General features: G+C 42.1%; 1 protein-coding gene across 2 annotated transcripts; it reads left to right on the top strand.

The window, feature by feature from the left end:
- The first annotated feature begins 66 nt into the window (after positions 1-66).
- On the top strand, positions 67-19,945 carry LOC311504400 (poly(ADP-ribose) glycohydrolase). Of its 2 annotated transcripts, XM_084567441.1 has the most exons (18): positions 67-255; positions 649-776; positions 902-984; positions 1,097-1,845; positions 2,207-2,329; positions 2,688-2,774; positions 3,016-3,090; positions 6,459-6,551; positions 7,492-7,646; positions 9,512-9,591; positions 9,688-9,748; positions 10,376-10,451; positions 11,600-11,747; positions 15,472-15,550; positions 15,961-16,069; positions 17,623-17,728; positions 18,739-18,867; positions 19,064-19,945. In XM_084567441.1, the coding sequence occupies exons 2-18, from the start codon at positions 661-663 to the stop codon at positions 19,195-19,197; spliced, it is 2,403 nt and encodes an 800-aa protein (XP_084423567.1). In that variant the 5' UTR covers positions 67-255; positions 649-660; the 3' UTR covers positions 19,198-19,945. The 2 variants fall into 2 exon arrangements, with proteins under 2 accessions (XP_084423567.1, XP_084423568.1); XM_084567442.1 differs by having other exon boundaries at positions 67-776.
- Positions 19,946-20,438: the final 493 nt, after the last annotated feature.

Below are 20,438 nucleotides of genomic sequence, written 5' to 3'. Positions count from 1 at the left end.
TAGTTTCTGTAAAAAAATATAAAATATAGTATAAAATAAATTAAAATAAAATAAATGTGTAATTATGCTTGGTCAGTAGGAATTTCGAGATATTTACTGCTACGCTAAAAATATTATTGGCGCTTCTAAATTATGAAAATAGTTTTTCAAGCTATCGCGTTATTTCCGTAGCTCCTACGTCACTCGCATGCGGAAGTGTTTTGGCGTTTAGCAAAAGGAACCCCAGTGTAGCATCTCGTCCGCTGACACTATAAAGTACGGTTGTGCGTTTTTAATAATGACACACAAGCTCTCATTGTGTACTTCGAATCTCTCTCTGCTAGGAATGTGTCACTTTACACAATATCTGCTCAAGTGTTTTCTGAACCGGGTGTTTTTACAGCCTGGCGTAGTCCAAAGCTAGTTAGCATGTATGCTAGCCAATACTAGGCTACAGCTGAATGGGTTGCTTGGAAGCCGCATAGTTTGTCAACCTGGCGTTTGACAGCGCATAATTACAATTTAAACACAAAACGCGGAATCATATTTAACACAAAACATTTCAGAAAGCGCTTATTAGTTAAATAACTAAATTTAAAATTACAGGACAGTTAAACACTTGTAATTATATCCCTAACTAAAGCACTGTTGTGTGCTTTCTTTGCATAGGTTGTGTCATGTATGGCTGCATACTACATTTTAAGATCTGCACACTTTCTGGGAAAAGGACTGCCCAAGGTTCAAGTCTGGACAAAAGCAAATAAGATCTCAGTCGCGGTGTCAGCTCAAGTTGTATTGTGAGTTCATTTAAGATGTATTTTAACGTTTAAATCTAATGTTTATTTAATGTTTGTGCCTCTGCTGTACATGGGATGGTCATGTCTTATGTGTTGTTTTATTTCTTCCTTTCTTGGTTCTATAGAATGACAGCACTGACAGACTTTGAACCTTTAGCGAAGAGACTAAGGGTTGAAACTAGTGCAACATCACCATCTTCTGTCAGAGGTAATTAGGTTAGATAATAATTAACCAGCAGAGTATATAACAAGCAACTTGATGGGTTTTTTTTTTCTCCTTTATTTGGGTAACCTATTTTTTTTTTTTATTATACCCCCAGGCCCATCTAGCCAGAGTGCTGGTGACCTAGACCAAGAAAGAAGAGAAAACAAAACAGAGACAAACATGGAGGCACAGCCAAAGACCGGAGAAGGTGGTTTGCGAGGTGTAAAGACAAAAGGTTCCCTTCAAAGAATTGGACTCAAGCAGCAACAGAAGTTCAGAAATACTCTTGATCGATGGTTGGTCAAGCCCTCAAAAAGCACAGTTACAGCTGAAGTGTGCCAAACCCAAGAGGATGCAGACATGAGTGATGATGGAGACGTACAAAGCACCTCGGCTCAGTCTTTAGGCGGCAAAAACGTCGAAAAATCATACGTCTCCGACACAGATGAAGAAACCCAACCCATGACGCCACAAGTCCAGGATCAAGACCAGGATCAAGTCCAGGATCAAGACCTTCATGAGTCACCAGTTTCCAAGGATTGTGCAAGGAGTGGCGTTATGCAGACACAGTCCCGCAACGATGATGGATTTGAAAAGCAAGAAATGGGAGCGAGCTCAGAGGGCTCTTTCAGACACAGTAACAAAATAACAGACTTTTTTCCAGGGGTCTCATCACAAGGTTTACCTGTGAGACGGAGCAAGGCAAAGAGATCTCCAGAGAAACCAGGTGCAGACAAGGAACCTACCTCCGCTGACGTGAAGTGGCTGGGAACGCCTATAAGTGAGCTGAAGAGAATGCCAGAATGTGGCGGGCGGCTTCCTCCGCTGAAGGATGTTCCTGGCAAGCACACTGTGATGATAAGGGTTTGAGCGCTTCTTTCTTTCTTCGTTGTGCAGATTTCTGTTCAGACAGCGAGGCAAACTTTTAAGAGGTTTAGAGACCTTTGCTTTCTTTCTTTGTGTTTGATTTCATCAATTGTCGTTCTGATAAAGGCTTGATTCATGCAAACCTTAAAAGTCTGCTACATTTATGTTCCTTTATTTCCTTTATAGAATCACATTCATGACTTTGACTGTAGACATTCTTTGACTAAGCACTGCCATGCAATATTTTATATGTAAATTAGTATTCAGGTTTCGGACAGATACGCATTTTATGGACTGTTTGGTTTGCACACAGGTGTTGCATGTTCTAACACCATATTTTTTTCATTCCCACTGACAGACAGACCATCTTCGGAGTGGGGAAGTTCCTGTTCCGTATCCTACCAAGTTTAGGGATGCCTGGGATGATGTGCACGTTAAGATGCCCTGTTCTAGGCACAACTTGTTTCCTGTAGTAGATGAGGTAAAGGTTTAAATATCGATATCAAACCATGGTTGTCATAGATTACAGTATTTATGTTACATGTGTCCAAAAAAAACTGGGCTTGTTTCAGCTTGTGGATATACCATTACCTGGATGACTGAAAAGCTTTACAGACATTAATACATGTGCTAAATTACATACTTGTTCAGTCATTAATAAGTCATGTAAAGAGGGCAGTCACATTATGTGCCTTTTTTCATTAACCCTGCCATATTTAATTTAATATCACTTCAGCATGTCAAAAGATACAGGTCATTGTGCTTATTAATGTAGCATTCATTTATAATTTTAAACAGCAACCACAGTAACATGTTCATTTTTTTTCATTCTTCCCCAGGAAACACAAGAACTGACGAATAAGAGCAGGTGGGAGCTGATCAAGGAAACCTTTGATGATAAAGTTACAAGTCCACAGGAGTTGAAGGCAAGTTTAACGTCTCTAAAACTCGATGTTCAAAGACATGTTAAACACTCTGCTTTGAGTGATAATCTGACATAGTTTTCCCATGCAACTGGTCCCCTGATCAGAAAGCAACCATTATTTACTAGATGTTGTTACCAGACTGTGCCATAAGATGGCATCATGGGCTCAGAAATTGAGAGGAACTGTGTCGCTTTAGCAGTTTGTTGTACACATAAATAATAATAATAATTTGTTGTTACAGAATGCAATTTTGAAATACAACGCCTCAAATGCCAAGAAATGGGACTTCACATCGCTGCATTTGTACTGCACTAAGGTAAACGATATATTTATTAATGTGTTTTCTGATAACAGTTTCTTTATGAATCCCACCGATCCCAAATGTAGTGAATAACGTCTTCAGGAAAAATACCCCTTTGGACGTCATTGAATAAACGTAAACATTAAGGAGCACACGTGTCGAAGAAGGATTAGGATTTGGATTAGGGTCATTATTATTGAGTGATTGAGAGTTATAAATTAAAGTATAATTTTTAGTTTAACGATGAAACACTTGCGTAAAAGGTACAATTGTCCAAAATCTGCAGCTACTGGAGTAACTTGTTTTAGATTATAAAAGTGTTTACTTACTTCTGCCACAACAGTTGGGAGTGTTCATTGAACAGGTGGGTGAAATAAAAATTTAGCATGTTTTAAAGCAGAATACAAGGTAATTCCCAAGAATTCACACTGTTTTTAATTCCATTGTAAATAACTAAGTGTGGGAATTATCTAAATAAAATTTGCTCACAGCTTTTTTTAATTTTTCCACTTTTAAAGGTGTTCTTTTCACCTATTCTTTTACCATCCCTAAATATTTTTTTCTCTCTACTGGCTGGGCCTAAAAATAAACCTGAGTTGTATCATGATGACGAGAGCTCTGTTGGTTCATTGGTCGTTGCTCAGGGTTGTCAGTGTCTGTGGCCATCCATCATCTGTTGTCTTAATGCGTTCTGCGTCATCCCGTGTAGAGAATCAGAGAGGGCTGTACTACTGTCTGGCTCGTGACGGTGATGGGAGTTTTCCATTTGGAGAGATGGCTGCGTTGTGACATTGATATAAACTACAGGCTTTAGTTTCCTTATGGTAAAGGTGCGCTCACTCACCCTGCACTATTTGGCATCATCCAGATTACATCGGCTGGTGTGATAGCTCACATTTTACATGAAAAAAAAAAAAAAAGTACATGCAAGGCCTGTATCATGCGTGTCAGAATCCTGAATGTGTTTCTGTCAATTTGCAGAAGAACAGTAATGGATTTCACAAGGGGTGGAGAACGTTACACTTTGCCTCTGCAGGCCAGACGGAGCGGGGTGGGGGGGTATGGAGAAATTATTTAATCCTTAGGCAAAAGGTCACATTTATTAACTTGTCAGAAATGAACATGGCTGACATTACATTCCAGGGAATGCTTTACTCCAGCATTACACTGGTGAATCAATAGCATCCTATATGTATGTCATCATCTATGATATAAAAACTCTATTAGACAAAATATCATCATGTTAAGACAAATAAAAGGTTAAGTTTTGGATTTGCAATACACCTCAGACATAGCATAGTTTTTTTGTCACACTGTAAAATGTGCGCATCAGCCATAACATTAAAACCACTGACGGGAGAAGTAAACAACATTGACCGTCTTGTGACAATTCAGTCTTCTGCTGGGAAACTTTTGGACCTGGCATTCATTGGTGTGGATGTTACTTAGACATGTAGCACCCACCTAGACCAGACCAGGCACCCCCACCCCATAGCAATGACACTCCTTGATGGCAGCAGCCATCCTCAGATCCTCAGCAGGATGCAGCCTGACACAGACACACACCAAAACGCTTTAGGAACACCTGAAAAGGTGTTGACCAGGCCTCCAAATCATTCACTAGATCCCAAACTGATCAAGTATCTGTGGGATGATCCACAGAGGCCCCTCCCCCCAACCCATAGGACCCAAAGGACACCCTCAGACGGCCCGTGTCCATTCTCTGATGTTTTGGAGACAAGGGAGACCGACACAATATTAGGAAGGTGGTCATAATGTTATGTCTGACTGGTGTGTATTAAAATAGCCATATAAATGGTAGACAGTGACGTAAAGCGTTTGATCAAAAGTGGTATAATTGGGTGTCATATCAAACTTGCCGGTACCTTTTTATCACCATATAAATATCACTGTTGCTTTATTTACGCTCTATGTTTTTGGCAAGTTGACACCCACGAACATTTATTGCTGCTTACAGAATTTACTCCGACCTTCCCTCGGTCCGAAAACCTGTGTTTTAACAGTCTGACATGCAGAAGGGGAGGGAGCCGGTGATGATCACAGACTAACCTACTGCAAATCTTCTAGTTTTCCATTTTCCCTGTAAAATATATAAATGCAAACAATGCAGTGTAATGTACACATTTTTCAATGAGTCTCTTCTCACTTATCCAATCCCCAATTGTAGCCGTATGATCTTGAGCGTCTTAGAAAAGCAGACATGAATGGCTTGGAGTGATGGGCCAGGCGCCTTAATTGAATATTCATCTCTGGACGCTGTACCTTATGAATAACTGAATAGCTGTTGACGGACGGCGTCGGTTTTGTTCGTATCGCTTTCGCCAACCCTAACCTGCGCTGTATTTACAGTTATGAGCACACGCATCTTTTATTTTTACACAGTCACATGTTCACGGGCTCTTTTTACCGCTTCGGTCTGTGGCGAATAGGAACAAGGAGTGTGAGGTGTTAAATCTGTATGGGAGCTCTGGTTTTCTCCGCTGCCTCCAGCCCCGCGTCTCGCTTGATTGGTTTGTCAGTTTGGTGTGATGTACAGACTCGTATCAAGTCATACACGGAGTTAGTTGAGCTGATTTGATGCACCGTCTTCTGCTGATTTAAGGAGCTCGGCTTATACTACCTCAGCTGTATCTCCTGCCCCCCACCACCCCACCCCTTCTTGTCAACTGCCTTCATTTATTACGCCCATAGGAGCAGTTTATGATGTCAGCCAGGTCATTACTTACGACAGTGTTTAGTCAGGCTTCCTTTGCCATAATATAAATGTCCAGGGGCTAAATCACCAGTCAAGGCTCCTTGTCCTGGGAACACACTGTCCTTTCTATTTCAAACGCTTTTGATGCCATTTGCATCTTTTCCAGGAAGACTGTTTAATCACTTGTCATGGCTGTGCAACCTTGATGAAATTGCCCCGTGATTGATCCTTCTGACATTTTGTAGCCAATACGGGTGTAAATATGGGTAGTATATAACATCTGTTTACCATAAGATTCATATGTGTGGTGGAGTCACGCATGACAGATATGTTGCTTTAATATTTGGTTGTTGAAATACTGTTAGAGATGGATTGTCCAACTACACTCAGGTTTATTTTAATAATACAAAGCCATAACTGTCAGATTCCCTTTTAATGTTCAATATAAAAGTATCTGTATTTGCATACACAGTATTTCAGGTTGTTAATCCCTCTCATAGCAGTATTTGTTTCTCTGTAAGATTGCACATAAACATTTTTATTTAACTATCAGAGCTGTAAATTTCCCCCGCCTGTCTCGAACTAATCAACCCAAACCGCTAATAATGTCACAGCTGAATTTTGTGGCAAAACAACAAACATAAACAGATCTCGTGCTCTCTCCAAGGTCCTGGAGCCTGATGCTGCCGAACATCTGTTTGACTCCCTGCTGCCAGACATGGTGCAATTAGCGCTGAGCGCATCTGAGCTCTGCACCAAGGTAACACCCATCACTAACTAACGGACACAGACTCACTGGTCTGCGACATGGTAGATCGCCGCAGCAGCAGGTTGATCCCAAAGGTCACAACATGACAAATAATGTAGTAGTAAATACTGCGGGGTCAAGGCACGTAGCTATTGATGCTCGTTTGTCAGATGTTTTATAGTCCTTTTGGTCATCTGGTTCTTTAGCATGTAGATAAGTGTTCGCAGCTGGCAGAAGGCTGTTCATCTGGCCCAGCACACGATCATCAAATTTTAATATTTACATCTGTGTTTATTTTATTTCTAGCTTGATTAATTTACCACTGAAACTGGCCCACACAAGTGAAATTTGTGATAGATTCATGAATGTTTCTGGCAGTGTTTTAAGCCATAATAAAGGCCTTCAGTATTAAATTCACTTCTAGACATGTTGCATTATGAGAGTTTATTTTGGTCGCCTGCAATCATCGGCCGTTTTCAAAAAGATGCAGAATAATGCATTTTTTAATGGAAAGAAATTAGTTGAAAATGCTGTTTGTGTTCAAAACTGTGCTCAATGTTTGAGGTGGAGAAAACCAGACAACACACTGATGCTGTGTTGTTCCTATAAACCGTAAATTTTAAGTGTTTTTGTGACGCAAGTTGCAGCCAAAGTCATTTTTCTTGTTGGCCTCTAGTCTTAATTTGACAGACTCTCCACATTGTCGTTACAGCATTGCCTTAACAGATGCAATGTTTATTTATAAACCAATAGCCCGTTATTGGCAGCATGGCTCACATGCATGAGCACAAATGGACCATGATTGTAATTATCATGACTGATTCAAGAAGCGCAGAGTGCCCGCTAAATGATTGCGTTTGTGCAGCATACTTCAATGTCTTGTTTGCTAAATTGCCAAAAACAAATGATTTTGACCTTCCTCTGTTTTACCTCCACCCCCCCCCCCCCCCAGCCAATACCGCTCCTCAGGGAAGGCATGAACCACTCCATCACCATGTCTCAGGAGCAGGTGGCATGTCTGCTCGCCAACGCCTTCTTCTGCACCTTCCCCCGGCGGAACTCCAGAAAGAGCGAGTACTACAACTACCCAGGCATCAACTTTTACAGGTGATGTAGGGATGTGGTTTGGAAATAACACCGCTGTGGCAACTAGCTTCAATTCCATGAGGGGGCACTACTGTATGTGCTTTTCTCTCTTTATCGTTTTATCTCCTGGCTGGACTTTAAAGCATACAACATCTACACAGTAAATGAGTCGTCTTAATCTTGCCCTACTTGCCGGAACAAGCAGTTTATTTGCAGTGTCATCGTATTATTGTCTACGGAAGATGTTACTAACCAGGGTGATGCATAGTATTATGTGTACAGTTTATTGAGAAAATGGTGGAAAAGGTGCATTTTTATTATATCAATTATTTATTTATTAATATATCACTCTTCAAATATAAAAGAAGGGTGCAATACATACCTTTATTAATGTGGAGTTTAAACCAAAACCACAGAGGAGATTGTCTGGGTGGTTTAACGTAAAAATCAGTTTGCAGACCACCGCTCGGTCATGTGCCCCCCCATCTACCCCATCTCTGTTGGCATCACATCGTAATTACCTAAATGGAAGAGGAAATTAGATTAACATTGACTCAGATGGCTGCTTTTGACGATACGGAACGCCGCTGGCTATTTCTCAGAAGGCAGTGAAAGAGTTTAGCATCAGAATTTCATTCACGTAAAGCTTTTGTTTTAATTTGGAAGGGAAGCCAGAGTCTCCCTCTTTTCCTCCCGCTAAAAATATCTTTAATTCACCAGTGTGGTAGCCTATGTGCCGGCTGTTAAGTTCTTTGGAGCCTTTTTTCTCTCATCATGAATGCAGGAGATTTGTTGACGCTGTTTTATCCTAATGCAAACTTTATATTTGCTTTGAGATTAAAGCGACTATAAAGACACTTAAGTACTTTTTGCTTCTTTGAACGTCCTTTCAGCCTTTATGATTTTACCAAAAAGGTGTAGTTGAGTATCCACACTAGTTTTCATGACGCACAAACCCTGAGTTACATCATAGCTTTCTGCACATCTGTAGGAGGCATAGTGCTCTTATATAATTGCGTACTAATTCTCTATTTCCCAAAGACCATATTGCTATTTGTTACTAAAAGGCTGCCCTGACCAGTGGCTAGCTTATGTCAAAGACATTTTCCCTGAGGACTACAAGAGGCATGATTGTTTCTAGGGGCCACGCTGACAAAAAAAAAGAAAAGAAAAATGAATGCTGGAGTTGACTTCGATGAATGAGTTTCTCAGCCCCTGAAGGGCTCTCAGTGCATCAAGCTTTTGTCATTATTTCATTTCCTTCACATGGAATTTTTTCTCTTTTTATTGTGGCACGTCAGGCGGTTCTGTGGGGAAGATGGTGGGCCTAATGCTCAAAGTGCATTCAGTCCCGTCCACCGCACCTCGCTGCAAGCAGCTTTGTCCATGAATATGTTCGTGCATTGTTCTAGGGGGGATTGACCTCCTGCCTCTCGAGGACTCCGCTGCTTAAAAGGGACTTAGGGATTCTTAATGTTTCCCCAAAGAGGGAGCCCTGTTTCCCTCTCTCTTCCTTTTTTTTTTTTTTTGTGTGAGTGCTGTGAAGTGGCACATGAGTGTTGCTCCGTGATGGCAAGCCTGGGGCAAATCAGCCGTCGCAGCAGCGAAGGAGCTCCTACATAATCGCCTAGTGACTGAAAAGGAGGCTGAGTGAGAGATGAACTAATTCATATCAAAAGTTAAAGCTTGACTGAACTCACATGGCTAGAGTGGACTGGTTATAGAGAGACGTTTTTCCTGGTACTGGCTGTAGTTTTTTGATCGTGAAAGCGTTCGTGGCTGGCCGGGATGCCGTGTAAAAAGCTTACTTTAGAAAGTAAGCATTTCTATAAAGATCACGTTGTCTCATCATTTTAATGAAATCCTCCATTTCTCTTTGCTTGCAGGTTGTTTGAGGGGTCCTCTTCAAGGAAGATTGAGAAGCTGAAAACCCTGATGTGCTATTTTAAAAGTGTCACTGAGCAAAGTAGGTGATCAGATTAGATTCTTATTGAAAACAGTAAAGCTGTTGTGTTGTTGTAAAGTCAGATATAGAATAGACATTTACCGATTTGTCTTTCAGTACCTACTGGACTTGTGACATTCACCCGAAGAAGTTTGGATAAACCACTAAATTGGAAAAGGTACTCCAATTGTTTATGCTACAATCAATGAATACATTGATCAGGCATAACATTATGACCACTGACAGGAGAAGTAAATAACATTGACCATCTTGTGAGAATTCAGTGTTCTGCTGGGAAACTTTTGGACCTGGCATTGGTGCAGATGTTACTTAGACATGTAGCACCCACCTAGACCACACCAGGTACCCCCACCCCATAACAATGACACTCCTTGATGGCAGCAGTCATCCCCAGCAGGATGCAGCCTGACACAGGCACGCAAACAAAAACGCTTTAGGAACAACTAAAGAAAACATGAAGAACAGCACAAGGTGTTGACCTGGCCTCCAAATTCACTAGATCCCGAACTGATCAAGTATCTGTGGGATGATCCACAGAGGCCCCTCCCCTCAAAGGCCCCACACTAACAACATCCTGTAGCCAGACACCACAGGACACCCTCAGAAGGCCCATGTCCATTCTCTGATGAGTCACAACTGTTTTTTAGGCACAAGGAGAACTACACAGTACAATATTAGGAAGGTGGTCATAATGTTATGCCTGATCTGTATTTTTATAATTTTAGTAGACGAAGGAGGGTGTTGCTTCTTTCTATGAAAATGTCCTGCAATCTCTGTGTTTCAGCTCACAGACTCCGCTCACAAAGCTCCACATTACTTGTGAAGGGACCATTGAGGATGATGGTTATGGGATGCTTCAGGTACGACATGTAGAAGAAGAAGAAGTGTTCACTTGTGGAAAGACAGTATCATATTAAGATTAAGAGAAACTTTAAGTACTTGTGTGATGCGTCTCAGAGATGGTCCTACTTGTGCTTGGTATCCATCCTCCTCCCCCAGTGTCATAGTCACTCACTGAGCCACGTCATTCTTCCACCCAGAGTGCTTACTACTGCTGAAAAAGGCCTTTTGAAGGAGCCTGTGACACGTCAGAGGGACCGTGTGCTGGGACTGGGGTCGAGGCCTCTGATCCTCCTCTGCTCTCCGTGTCGGCCATGCTTCCTGTACACTGTCAGGACGGCCCGCTCTGGCTTTCACCTTTTGTTTGCCTCCAGTTGCCACAAACTGACAGCTGATGTGCACACATGACCAGCTCCGGGGGCGCGTTGCAGCTCGGATTGATGGACGCCCTGCTGGGGGCGGGGGTGGCGGCGGGGTGCTGACAGCTTGTCAAAGCCGACTTTGGAGGCTGGCTCGCTGTCCCAGAGTTGAGTGACCAGTTTGGGGAGATCTGCTCTCAGGCTGCTCCCTCACCCCCCCCTTTTGCAGCTTCTTGCTGGGGTTGTGATGTGTTCAGTCAGGGTTGTCCATTGGCCAATGAGCAATAACTGTCAATCCTGAAATTACAAGGTTATATATTCCACATGGCTGCTTTCTGGTTAAAACAACTGTCACGTTTGAGCCGAAACAATGAGGTGTGTATTTTCTTTTGAATCATAAACAGGCTGAAATGAAATAAAAGAAAATCCACTGAGCACTTTGCTATGACTGGAGGAGGATGTTTACTTTGGACTGCAGGACTACTCTCTTGATTTGATATTTGCTACTGGCAGCCACACTCTTAGGTGCTGCTCCTGGGGGGAGCTCATTTTGGCATGAGGGGACAGAGGTCTGAGTAATGCCAACACCTTAGGCCTACTTCCCAATCAGCTTGTCAGGAATTCTGTCACAAATAGGATAAAAAGGGCAGAGACTGTTTCGTGAGGTGTTTTCCTCCTGTTATAAGCTTGAGAAACTGTCTTTTCTTTTGTTCTATAGGATTATATCCACATATAAGAATAAAGTCAAGGGCTTGGTTTGAGTTCCATGATGTTTCCCCTCATCCTCACCAGGCTGTCTTGATTTGCAGGTGGATTTTGCCAATCAGTTCGTAGGAGGCGGCGTCACCAGTTCTGGTCTCGTCCAAGAGGAAATCCGTTTCCTCATTAACCCCGAGCTAATAGTTTCTCGCCTCTTCACCGAAGCCCTGGATCATAACGAGTGTCTGATTATCACAGGTTAGTTGTAACGAACAATATTTTCCAGCTGTTCAATTATTCAAGATTCAGATCCATTAGTCCTGATCAGATTGATCAGGTTGACTTGCCTGTCCTGTAATTTGACTGAAGAAAACATTGCGCACACAGCGTGAAGCACCTCTTCAATTTACCCCATTCTGACTCAGCAAGAGGCTAAGGGCTGTTTGGAGCAATTGCTCTGCTTTCTGTGTCTGTCCTTGTCACGTTTTTTATTTTGATTGGCTGCAAACGGTAGAGTCTCTTATTTGGAGACAAGGCTGTCCTGATTGCGCCGTTGGGTGTTTCTGTTGAGTAATTTCCATGACGACACTTCACAACTGAGTGTTTGCAACAAACAAGGCTGGGACAGGCCAGGAGACCCAGTAACAAGATCTAGGCTTAAGGAGCCCCAGCAGGAGGCTGATGGCACCTGTTTTTTTTTTTTTTATCTGTCTAACGCTGTTTGTCTAGACTGTTGTAGGAACTTGATTGTGTTTGAAGAAGACATCCAGTGAAAAAAAAAGCCTACGCAAATCAAGTTGTGATTCTGCAACAGTAAAATAAATTGAAAGTTATAGCTGGGCTACTAGAAAACGACTGCTTCTACTTAATATAATCTATTGAGCTCTTAACTCCTTGTTTGAATTATATAGGTGTCATAAATTAAATAGACAGGGATATCATTGGCCCCTACGTCAGCATTCTTCATTTTGCGCATCTCATAGAACGTATAAGAAACTCCTACTGTAATCGAATGTAAATGTAAATCCAGCTTTTACTCACTTGATCCCAACCATTTTTATTTTTATAGTCTTTTTGGCTCAGGTTTATTGTTAATGGTGTAAAAGCAGCTTTCATTGCAGTGACTGTGAAGCCAAAATTTGATTGACATTAAACTTGTGACCTGAGGCCGTGGAAATATACTTTCCTTTCTCGTTGGTTTGGCATAACATCAAATTATTGGAAAGCATTGCTCTATCATGTCTTGTCGTATATCTTGTCGTATATCTTGTTCTTGCTCTTCCTGTTTCCCCTTTTTGAATGACGAATGCAGCCTACTGCCACGTGCTGGTATGCAGAGTTATTCCCTCTCCCAGAGGCACAGAAAGTACACCCATCAGGCATAACATTATGACCACCTTCCTAATATTGTGCAGGTCTCCCTTGTGCCTCCAAAACAGTTGTGACTCATCAGAGAATGGACATGGGCCTTCTGAGGGTGTCCTGTGGTGTCTGGCAACAGGATGTTGTTAGTGGGGGGTCTGTGGGTCCTATGAGTTAAGGGGAGGGGGCTTCTGTGGATCATCCTATAGATACTTGATCAGTTTGGGATCTAGTGAATTTGGAGGCCAGGTCAACACCTTGTGCTGATGGGCTGCATCCTGCTGGGGCTGCTGTCATCAAGGAGTGTCATTGCTATGGGGTGGGGGTGCCTGGTCTGGTCTAGGTTGGTGCTACATGTCTAAGTAACATCCACACCAATGAATGCCAGGTCCAAAAGTTTCCCAGCAGAACATTGTATTGTCTCGAGATGGTCAACGTTATTTACTTCTCCCGCCAGTGGTTTTAAAGTTGTGGCTGATCGGTGTATCTAACATTAGATATGTTACAATATATTTTGAAAATGAAAATTGAAGTCCTCAAATTATAGACGTCAGAAATGTATATTTAGCATTTAGCGTTGCATAACAAGAGGGTTTTGGATAAGAACAGGAAGAGAGGCACCAGATATGCCATCTTCCCAATCATGCATCACCATAAGAGCTTCTCACTTTGACTTGGCAGAGTCACCTTCAGACATCTTGCTGGCCGTCTCTCTCTCTCCCGCTCCTCCACTTACGCCACTTAACTTTATTACTAGGGCCCAGAATTAATTATAGCTGGAAGACCTACCGAAGACCTGCTCCACTAATGGACTCTTCCATTCCATCATCTTTATTAAACCCCGCCCGTGTCTCTTGTCCACCCCTTGTTGTAAAAGTCCAAGCCTTAGCTGCATCGTGGTCCCGTGGTAAATCATTCCCCAACCCCGTGATATGTTTTGGCATACAGTATAGAAAGCTAATGGATCTTACCTCTGCACTGAAATTTACAAAAGTGCCCAGGCCTAATTGAATTTTCCTTGATTGCTAGATATCTGGCTGCCACTGGAGCGGTCAAAGGTATAAATAGCATCAAGGAGAAGTCCTATGATTCAGTGATGGCTGCACTGACCAGAAAATACTGCTTGCAGGCTGTAAGCAGAGGAGCTGCAACAAGGTGGCATGGGGGAATTTTATCTTGCATTTCTTTGTTACTTTTCTTCTTAAATTTGACCATTTTTCTTTATATATTAAGATTGATTGTTTGTTCACATGCAGACCTTGAAAATAATACCGTAGTAAAACTTCTTCCCTCGTCCAGTTTTGCCTTGACACGGCAATGAGATACGCTCCTGACCTTTCAGGATCTGGTCCACCACCAGTATGAGACGCATTGTTTTGACGTATTTACACATGAATGGAACAACCTTCAGGACGTTGTGAATTATACCTGCTGATTTATATTTTTTTATTACTCTAGGCAACATTTCTAACAAACGGACACACCTTTCCCTGGGCCAAGATTGATCTGCTTCCCCGCTCCAAACGATTCTTAAATGACAAACGGGTCGCATAGAAATCAAAAGCATAATTAATTTTGTTCCTGGGGAATGTCGCTTTCAAATGCAAAAATGTTTGATCTCAGAGTTTGATATTTATGGAGGACCAGTAAAGGCCAGGTGTTTGCATAGTTAACACAAGGCCCTCTAGTATGACAGTCATAGCGTTATCTCACAGTTCACAGCTTTGCATTTTTATCCATTTATAACATCATTTCTATACTGATAATAGATTTTTTTCCAATATTAAGTTCTGCTAGTAGCATTAGAGCTCTTATGTAAATACAAATATTCATTTAGCTTTCCTACCGGTGCAGGTTTAATGTGTTTTTGCCCGTTCTTCTCTTTTTCTCTTTATCTGTTTTGTTTCAATTGCTTCCTCGTGAACTACATTAGGTCCTTCAGTGTCTTGTTCAGGCAGTTATTTAGCTTATTACCTAAAACAATGAAAGGCTGTCTGGTGATTAGTGCAATATCTGTCAAGTGGAGTGCACTCTGGAGATCCCCCCTCCCTCCCTCCCCCTCCCGTGTGGACCTCCCAATACCCGCTGACCAAGGCTCCCCTACTAATCACTTGGTTTATTCATCCTGCAGCATGAAGCATCTCTGCAAGTGCTCTCTGCAGCCAGGTACTAATGAGCGCTAATGAAGGGGTAGTTAATTTGTCTCCGGCTCATTTGTTTGACTGTGCCGTTTGCCTGTCCCCACGCGGGCGTCGAGTGTTCCCCCGTGGGCCGGCGGCCAGTCGCTGCTGCTCGCATCGCTTCAAGGGGGGGTAATAATTTGACCTTCCTCTTGTCAGGAGACAGCTGCTACTGTTTTAGATTTGATCGCACTCCCTGAAAGGTGTTATTTGTCTAGTAATTCATTTCCTTTGTGTTTATTCAAGAATCATTTCAGTGGCAAACAACAATCATTGTTTTTTTTGCTTCTTGACAGTTTTTTGCACCAAAGTTGAAACAGAATTTATGTGCACATCAGCACATTGTAATATTTACCTTTCAGTTTTGCGTCATCTTGAAAAACTGAGGTTTATATTAGTGTTTACTCAGCAATGTAACTAAGGTGCCTGTCTGTTTTTAGGGACGCAGCAGTACAGTAAATACACAGGCTACTCACAGACCTACCGGTGGAATGGCAGCCACCAGGACACAACTCCAAGGTATTTATTACACGCTTTAACGTATTTAAATAACTCCTTCATCACTCCCACTTAGTTAAGAACGATGCACTGCCTTGCGCTGATTGAGTAATTGTACTACTCTGAACAGTTTGATGGATTGCTGTGGCACATTAGTGAAGCCATTCATGGTCGCAGAGGATGAATCCTGCAGAGTTTGAAGATCCACTGAATGTTAGATTCTAATAATGACCGGACATGACCTGGTAAACATGAAACTTGCTGGACATCGGCACGTTAGCGTGTGATTGTGGTTAAACGGAGCTCTCACAGAGCTTGTCACTATTTTTGTTTTATTCTGTTCAAATTCCCATCTCCGACACTAATGTAGATTCAAGAATTTATTTCCCCAGTTGACCAAAGCGCGCTTGTTTCGCTGTCCTCTGTTCCAGGGACAGTTGGCAGAGGAGATGCACCGAGATCGTGGCCATCGACGCGCTGCAGTTCAGGAACCATCTTGAACAGTTTCACCCGGAGAGGATCAACCGAGAGCTCAACAAGGTTGTCTTTTACTCTTTGCTTCCTGCTTGCTTTCTTCAACCTTTTCTCCTCTCTTTCTACCTGTTAAGAAAAGATGAGAACAGAATTCGGTTTAGATCTTTTTTAACTTGGCGTTACAGTTAGTTTGCACATGTTTAATGATTGCAGGGTCGATCCATTTGGTTGCTAATGGATGACGATAATGACAGCTGAGATAATATTGACACGTGTTTACTCTTCTCAGGGTAAATATATGAATTATTATTATTATTAAGTGTCATACGCGTGTAATATCTACTGATAGATCGTTGTATTTGCAGCGAATAAGCATAATCGTATTCATTACTCTGTCCATTAGGCACAGAATGAATTTTAATGAACATAATTGACCTTAGAGCAATTAATCACAGTTATTACATTAGCATTACAACACTTTTTTTTTTTTTTTTTTTTTAAACTGGGGTGTTTCCATATGTGTATTCTTCCCGGATTAGCCATGTCTTCTTCTATTTGTAATAGAAAATCAAGATGTTGATGTTGTCAGGTCTGCTGTCAGAAAGCATGGAGGTGTTTGACAGTTCTGACAAGGGTGTGAGGGATGCACGGACACGAAGATCAATCCTGTTTCGAATATTGTTCAGCTAACTGTCACATCTGCCCTTTCACAGGGAAGAATTTATGACTGGTCAGAGAAGGGATGGGCACCTACAATTCATTCTCACTATCCTCTTCATTTCCAGTGTGAAAATTAATGTCCAGAGCCCCTTCAGAGCTTTCATTTTCACATGTCCTGCTCTTAGAAAATTATTTCTCGTGGGACTTAAAGTGGCAGACTCGGAAAAAGGGTCAATTTGACGCTGTGGTTACTGGTGGTGACGGCAAATGTGGTTTAAAACAAAAGAAAATAAACAAACTACCGTCATTTTATTGAAGAAGTCAGTCATTAATTTGCCTTTTTTCCGTCAAAAACAAAAAAAAAAGCAGGTGATAGGAGTTGGTTATCTGTTCAGTGCATTGTCTGCAGCTCTTCATCTAACAGCTCACTGTGGCTGCTCGCTTTTCTCCTCTCAAAAAAAAGACAAAAATCACTTGTTTTGTATAAAGGACACACACATTGCATATGCCGTAACTATTTCATAATAGAAGTCTTGTTTTGCCAGTTAAATGGTACAGCTGTAGGACATGTCCAGCTTGCATTAGCATGCAAAACTGGTAATGCACGATCAGCCTCAGCAACCAGCCCTTATGCGTTCGTGCACTGATCGATGTAAAATGCAATTACGACATTGAGTTTTTCGTTCCGTTTATGTTTGAGGTTATGGAGATGTTCTGCAGGTCTGGTTTTTATCAAATATGCCCCCAGATCTGGAACTATGAGGTCCTCCTGAGATGTGACGCTTGTCAGACCTGTTTGTCAGTTTCTTCTTCTTGACGTGCATGATTTTGGACTCAACAAATGTTTTACAGTGTTATCACGCCCTATATAACGAATCTCAGCTTCTTTATTTTTCTAGATTTCTTTATTTTATTTTTTTAATTTTGCTGCCTTTAATATTGTCTTTACCTCTATCTAGGCTTACTGTGGCTTTGCTCGCCCGAAGGAACCAAGTCAAAACCTCGCAGCCGTGGCAACGGGGAACTGGGGCTGCGGGGTTTTTGGAGGTGACACGCGCCTCAAAGGTGAGCGGTGACGCAACGCCGCCGTCAGTAGATCTTTGCGAGTCGGGGGGAAAAGGCGCTCAGATCATGACGGTTGTGCTCTTGGCAGTCTAATTGGACTCTCATCCAGGATATAGCGGAATAAATTTCAGATTGAAAGGCTCCAGCAGATCAGTTCGGGGCATCCATTTGTCTTCTGGGGGAATGCGTTCATTTACTTAAGGTCTATTCGTCGCCTTCCTCCTATTGATCAAGTGACAAAGTTAATATGTTTCATTAATAGTGAAATTGATCGCCTGCTCGGGTCCATCAATCTGTTACAGTTTTCCGTCCGTGCCTTGTATCACTGTCACTGAGGGGGGAGCTTTTTCCAGTAGCAGCTCTGCCTCTCGATTTCTGTCTGACTTGCACCTCTTGCGCTTACAAGCTATACATCCGTTCACATTTATTAGTTTGCTATATTAAGGTCTCTCCATAGGCACAATCACCTACTGTCTACTTAATGACGTGCCTCCAGGGAAGAGCTTTCGTAATTCTGTTTCTTTTCCCCCGCCCTAGGTTTACTTTCTGTGGCCTGACATGGCCGCCTGTTTTTAATTGCCAGAAAATTTTTTGAAGGAAGCGGTTGAAACGGCGCAGGGGAGAGAAACTGCTGAAACGTGGGGATATTTCAGCTTAGCCCCCTTCTGAAAATGTTGATTCAGTTTTGCTCGTTAACTTTGCCGATGTTTCAACCTTCATTAATCAGCAGACGTATTTCCAGTCTCTTAAAATATTCACAGCTCTCCGGGGCCTGGCCTGGCCTGCCTTTGTAACTAATCCAGAGTTCTCAGTGGGGGTGAGACCTATTCCCCCGATTACTTACCTTTTACTGTACAGGCTGCAGAGGCTGCCATTTGAAAGGAAAACGCTGCCGGATTACTTTTCGGATCTCTGTTAATTTAATCTAAGAAAGAGAGAATGAAAATATATTGATTTGTTCATAAAAAAGCCGAGGTTGAGGTTTAACGCGACCCTTCTTCCCCTCAAAGCTCTGCTCCAGATGCTGGCAGCTGCCGAGGCGGGCCGAGACGTAGCCTATTTCACTTTCGGTGACAACCAGCTCATGACAGATGTCCACAAAATGCACTCTTTCCTCACTCGGAAGAACATCACTGTTGGTGAGACGAGCAGCTGTGACGCCTGCTTCTTTTCTTTTTACAAAACTTTCTTTATGCCTTTTCTTTTTGAGCTTTTTCTATTGATGTTCAAAGGTTTTAATCTTTGCTGTGTGGCAAATTATGTGAAGTAATTAAACCATTATCAGTCCACAATGTTGACTCTACGATATACCCGGTCTCCTTGTCTTCGTCACAGGGGAGGTGTACGATCTCCTGGGGCTTTACTACAGCTCAGTGTGCAAGAGCTGCCTCGGTCGGCGCCCTGACGTCAGCCTCTACTCCTTCATCTACCAACAGGTCAGCTCCTCCCTGGCGCCCGATGAGTCCTAACAGGGGTTCGGCCAGACAACACGTACCCACTGACTGCCGTTAAGGTCAGGTGGCTCATGAGTCACCGTGCCTTATCCTTGGAAAATGGAACATTTGACCAATTAAAATGTTCTCACTCTGGCTTTTTACCTTATTCAGTAGTAGAAGACAGACCTAATGTGGTGTTGACCACATGCTGCCAAAAAATCAAATCTAAACAATCCTCAAAAGCAGCTCAACTGCAGGAGGCGGTTAGTTATGACCCTGTCTGGCGCTGCGGACCGGTCCGTGTTCATTTTTGCTGCAGCCGGTAACGCGGCAGTAGATTGAGCTTCACTGCGACGCGATTGTGATTTTAATGGTGAAGCAAAGGTTGCCATCCATCTTCTCAGTGTGTCATGTTGCTTTTTTTTTTTCTTTTTTCACACCCACACATATCCAGCCTAATTGAATTGGCTGTCAGAAATCAAGTTAAAGGAAAAGAATAACAAGAATGGTGTTTGGAAAGCTTGGAGCAGTCTCAGGAAAGTGGTTTGATTTAAAGAGCAGCCCGGCTCTCGGAGAAAAAAATAATCTCTGCATTTATTCAGTTAGACTGAAAACACTTTTTCTTTGCTTAATGTGATTGCACTGACCTTTGTACGGTTATTTTATGTATTTTGCAAGAGATGCAAATGTAAAACTCTTATTTTCAAATGGCTATACTAGCGAGAAAAGGACATTTTCTTTTGTTTTTCAATCATTGCGAATAAAATCTGTTTTAATGAAATTCAATATTCAAACATTTTTTTGAGCGGCATCGTTTACATGGAACCAACAAATGTCAGTCATACATCTCTGAGCAATCAGAACGATGGCGTCTTGTCCCGTGAACAGCGTCCCGTGGACTATACAGCCTTACCATTTATCTTTCCCGGGCGCCATCGCCTCACCCCTTCACTCACAGTTTAATAAGGTCACACCTTTTCTATAAACTGTACATGACACCTCATTAAGTAAAGAGGAGATCATAGGATGTGTGAGTCGGGCGGTGGGGCTCCAGTGTGAATAGTCTCTGTTGGCTCAAGAAGACGATGGCAGTTTTGGTAATAATAGGTTCACGGTATTAACAAAAGTTTATTTTTCATTTAACAAAACACATTTAAACCATATTTTTATTTATTTAAAGAAGAGTAAAACCTTTAGCGAATGGAAACCATTGTATATTTCTGATGTGCTTCTCTTTTTGTTGTTATCTACTTACATGAGCTGTTATCTGTCAG

This window comes from Chelon labrosus (genome assembly GCF_963514085.1).
Source record: "Chelon labrosus genome assembly, chromosome: 19".
NCBI classification, from domain to species: domain Eukaryota; kingdom Metazoa; phylum Chordata; class Actinopteri; order Mugiliformes; family Mugilidae; genus Chelon; species Chelon labrosus.
Note: the sequence above shows the minus strand (reverse complement) of the source record. Positions and strands in the feature narration are given on the sequence as shown.

Bases quoted from the DNA above. Each gene is read 5' to 3' on its own strand.
- LOC311504400 (XM_084567441.1), top strand. From the start codon at position 661: ATGGCTGCATACTACATTTTAAGATCTGCACACTTTCTGGGAAAAGGA. The intron at 777-901 runs GTGAGTTCATTT...TTGGTTCTATAG, and splicing joins GTGTCAGCTCAAGTTGTATT to AATGACAGCACTGACAGACT. The intron at 985-1,096 runs GTAATTAGGTTA...TTATACCCCCAG, and splicing joins ATCACCATCTTCTGTCAGAG to GCCCATCTAGCCAGAGTGCT.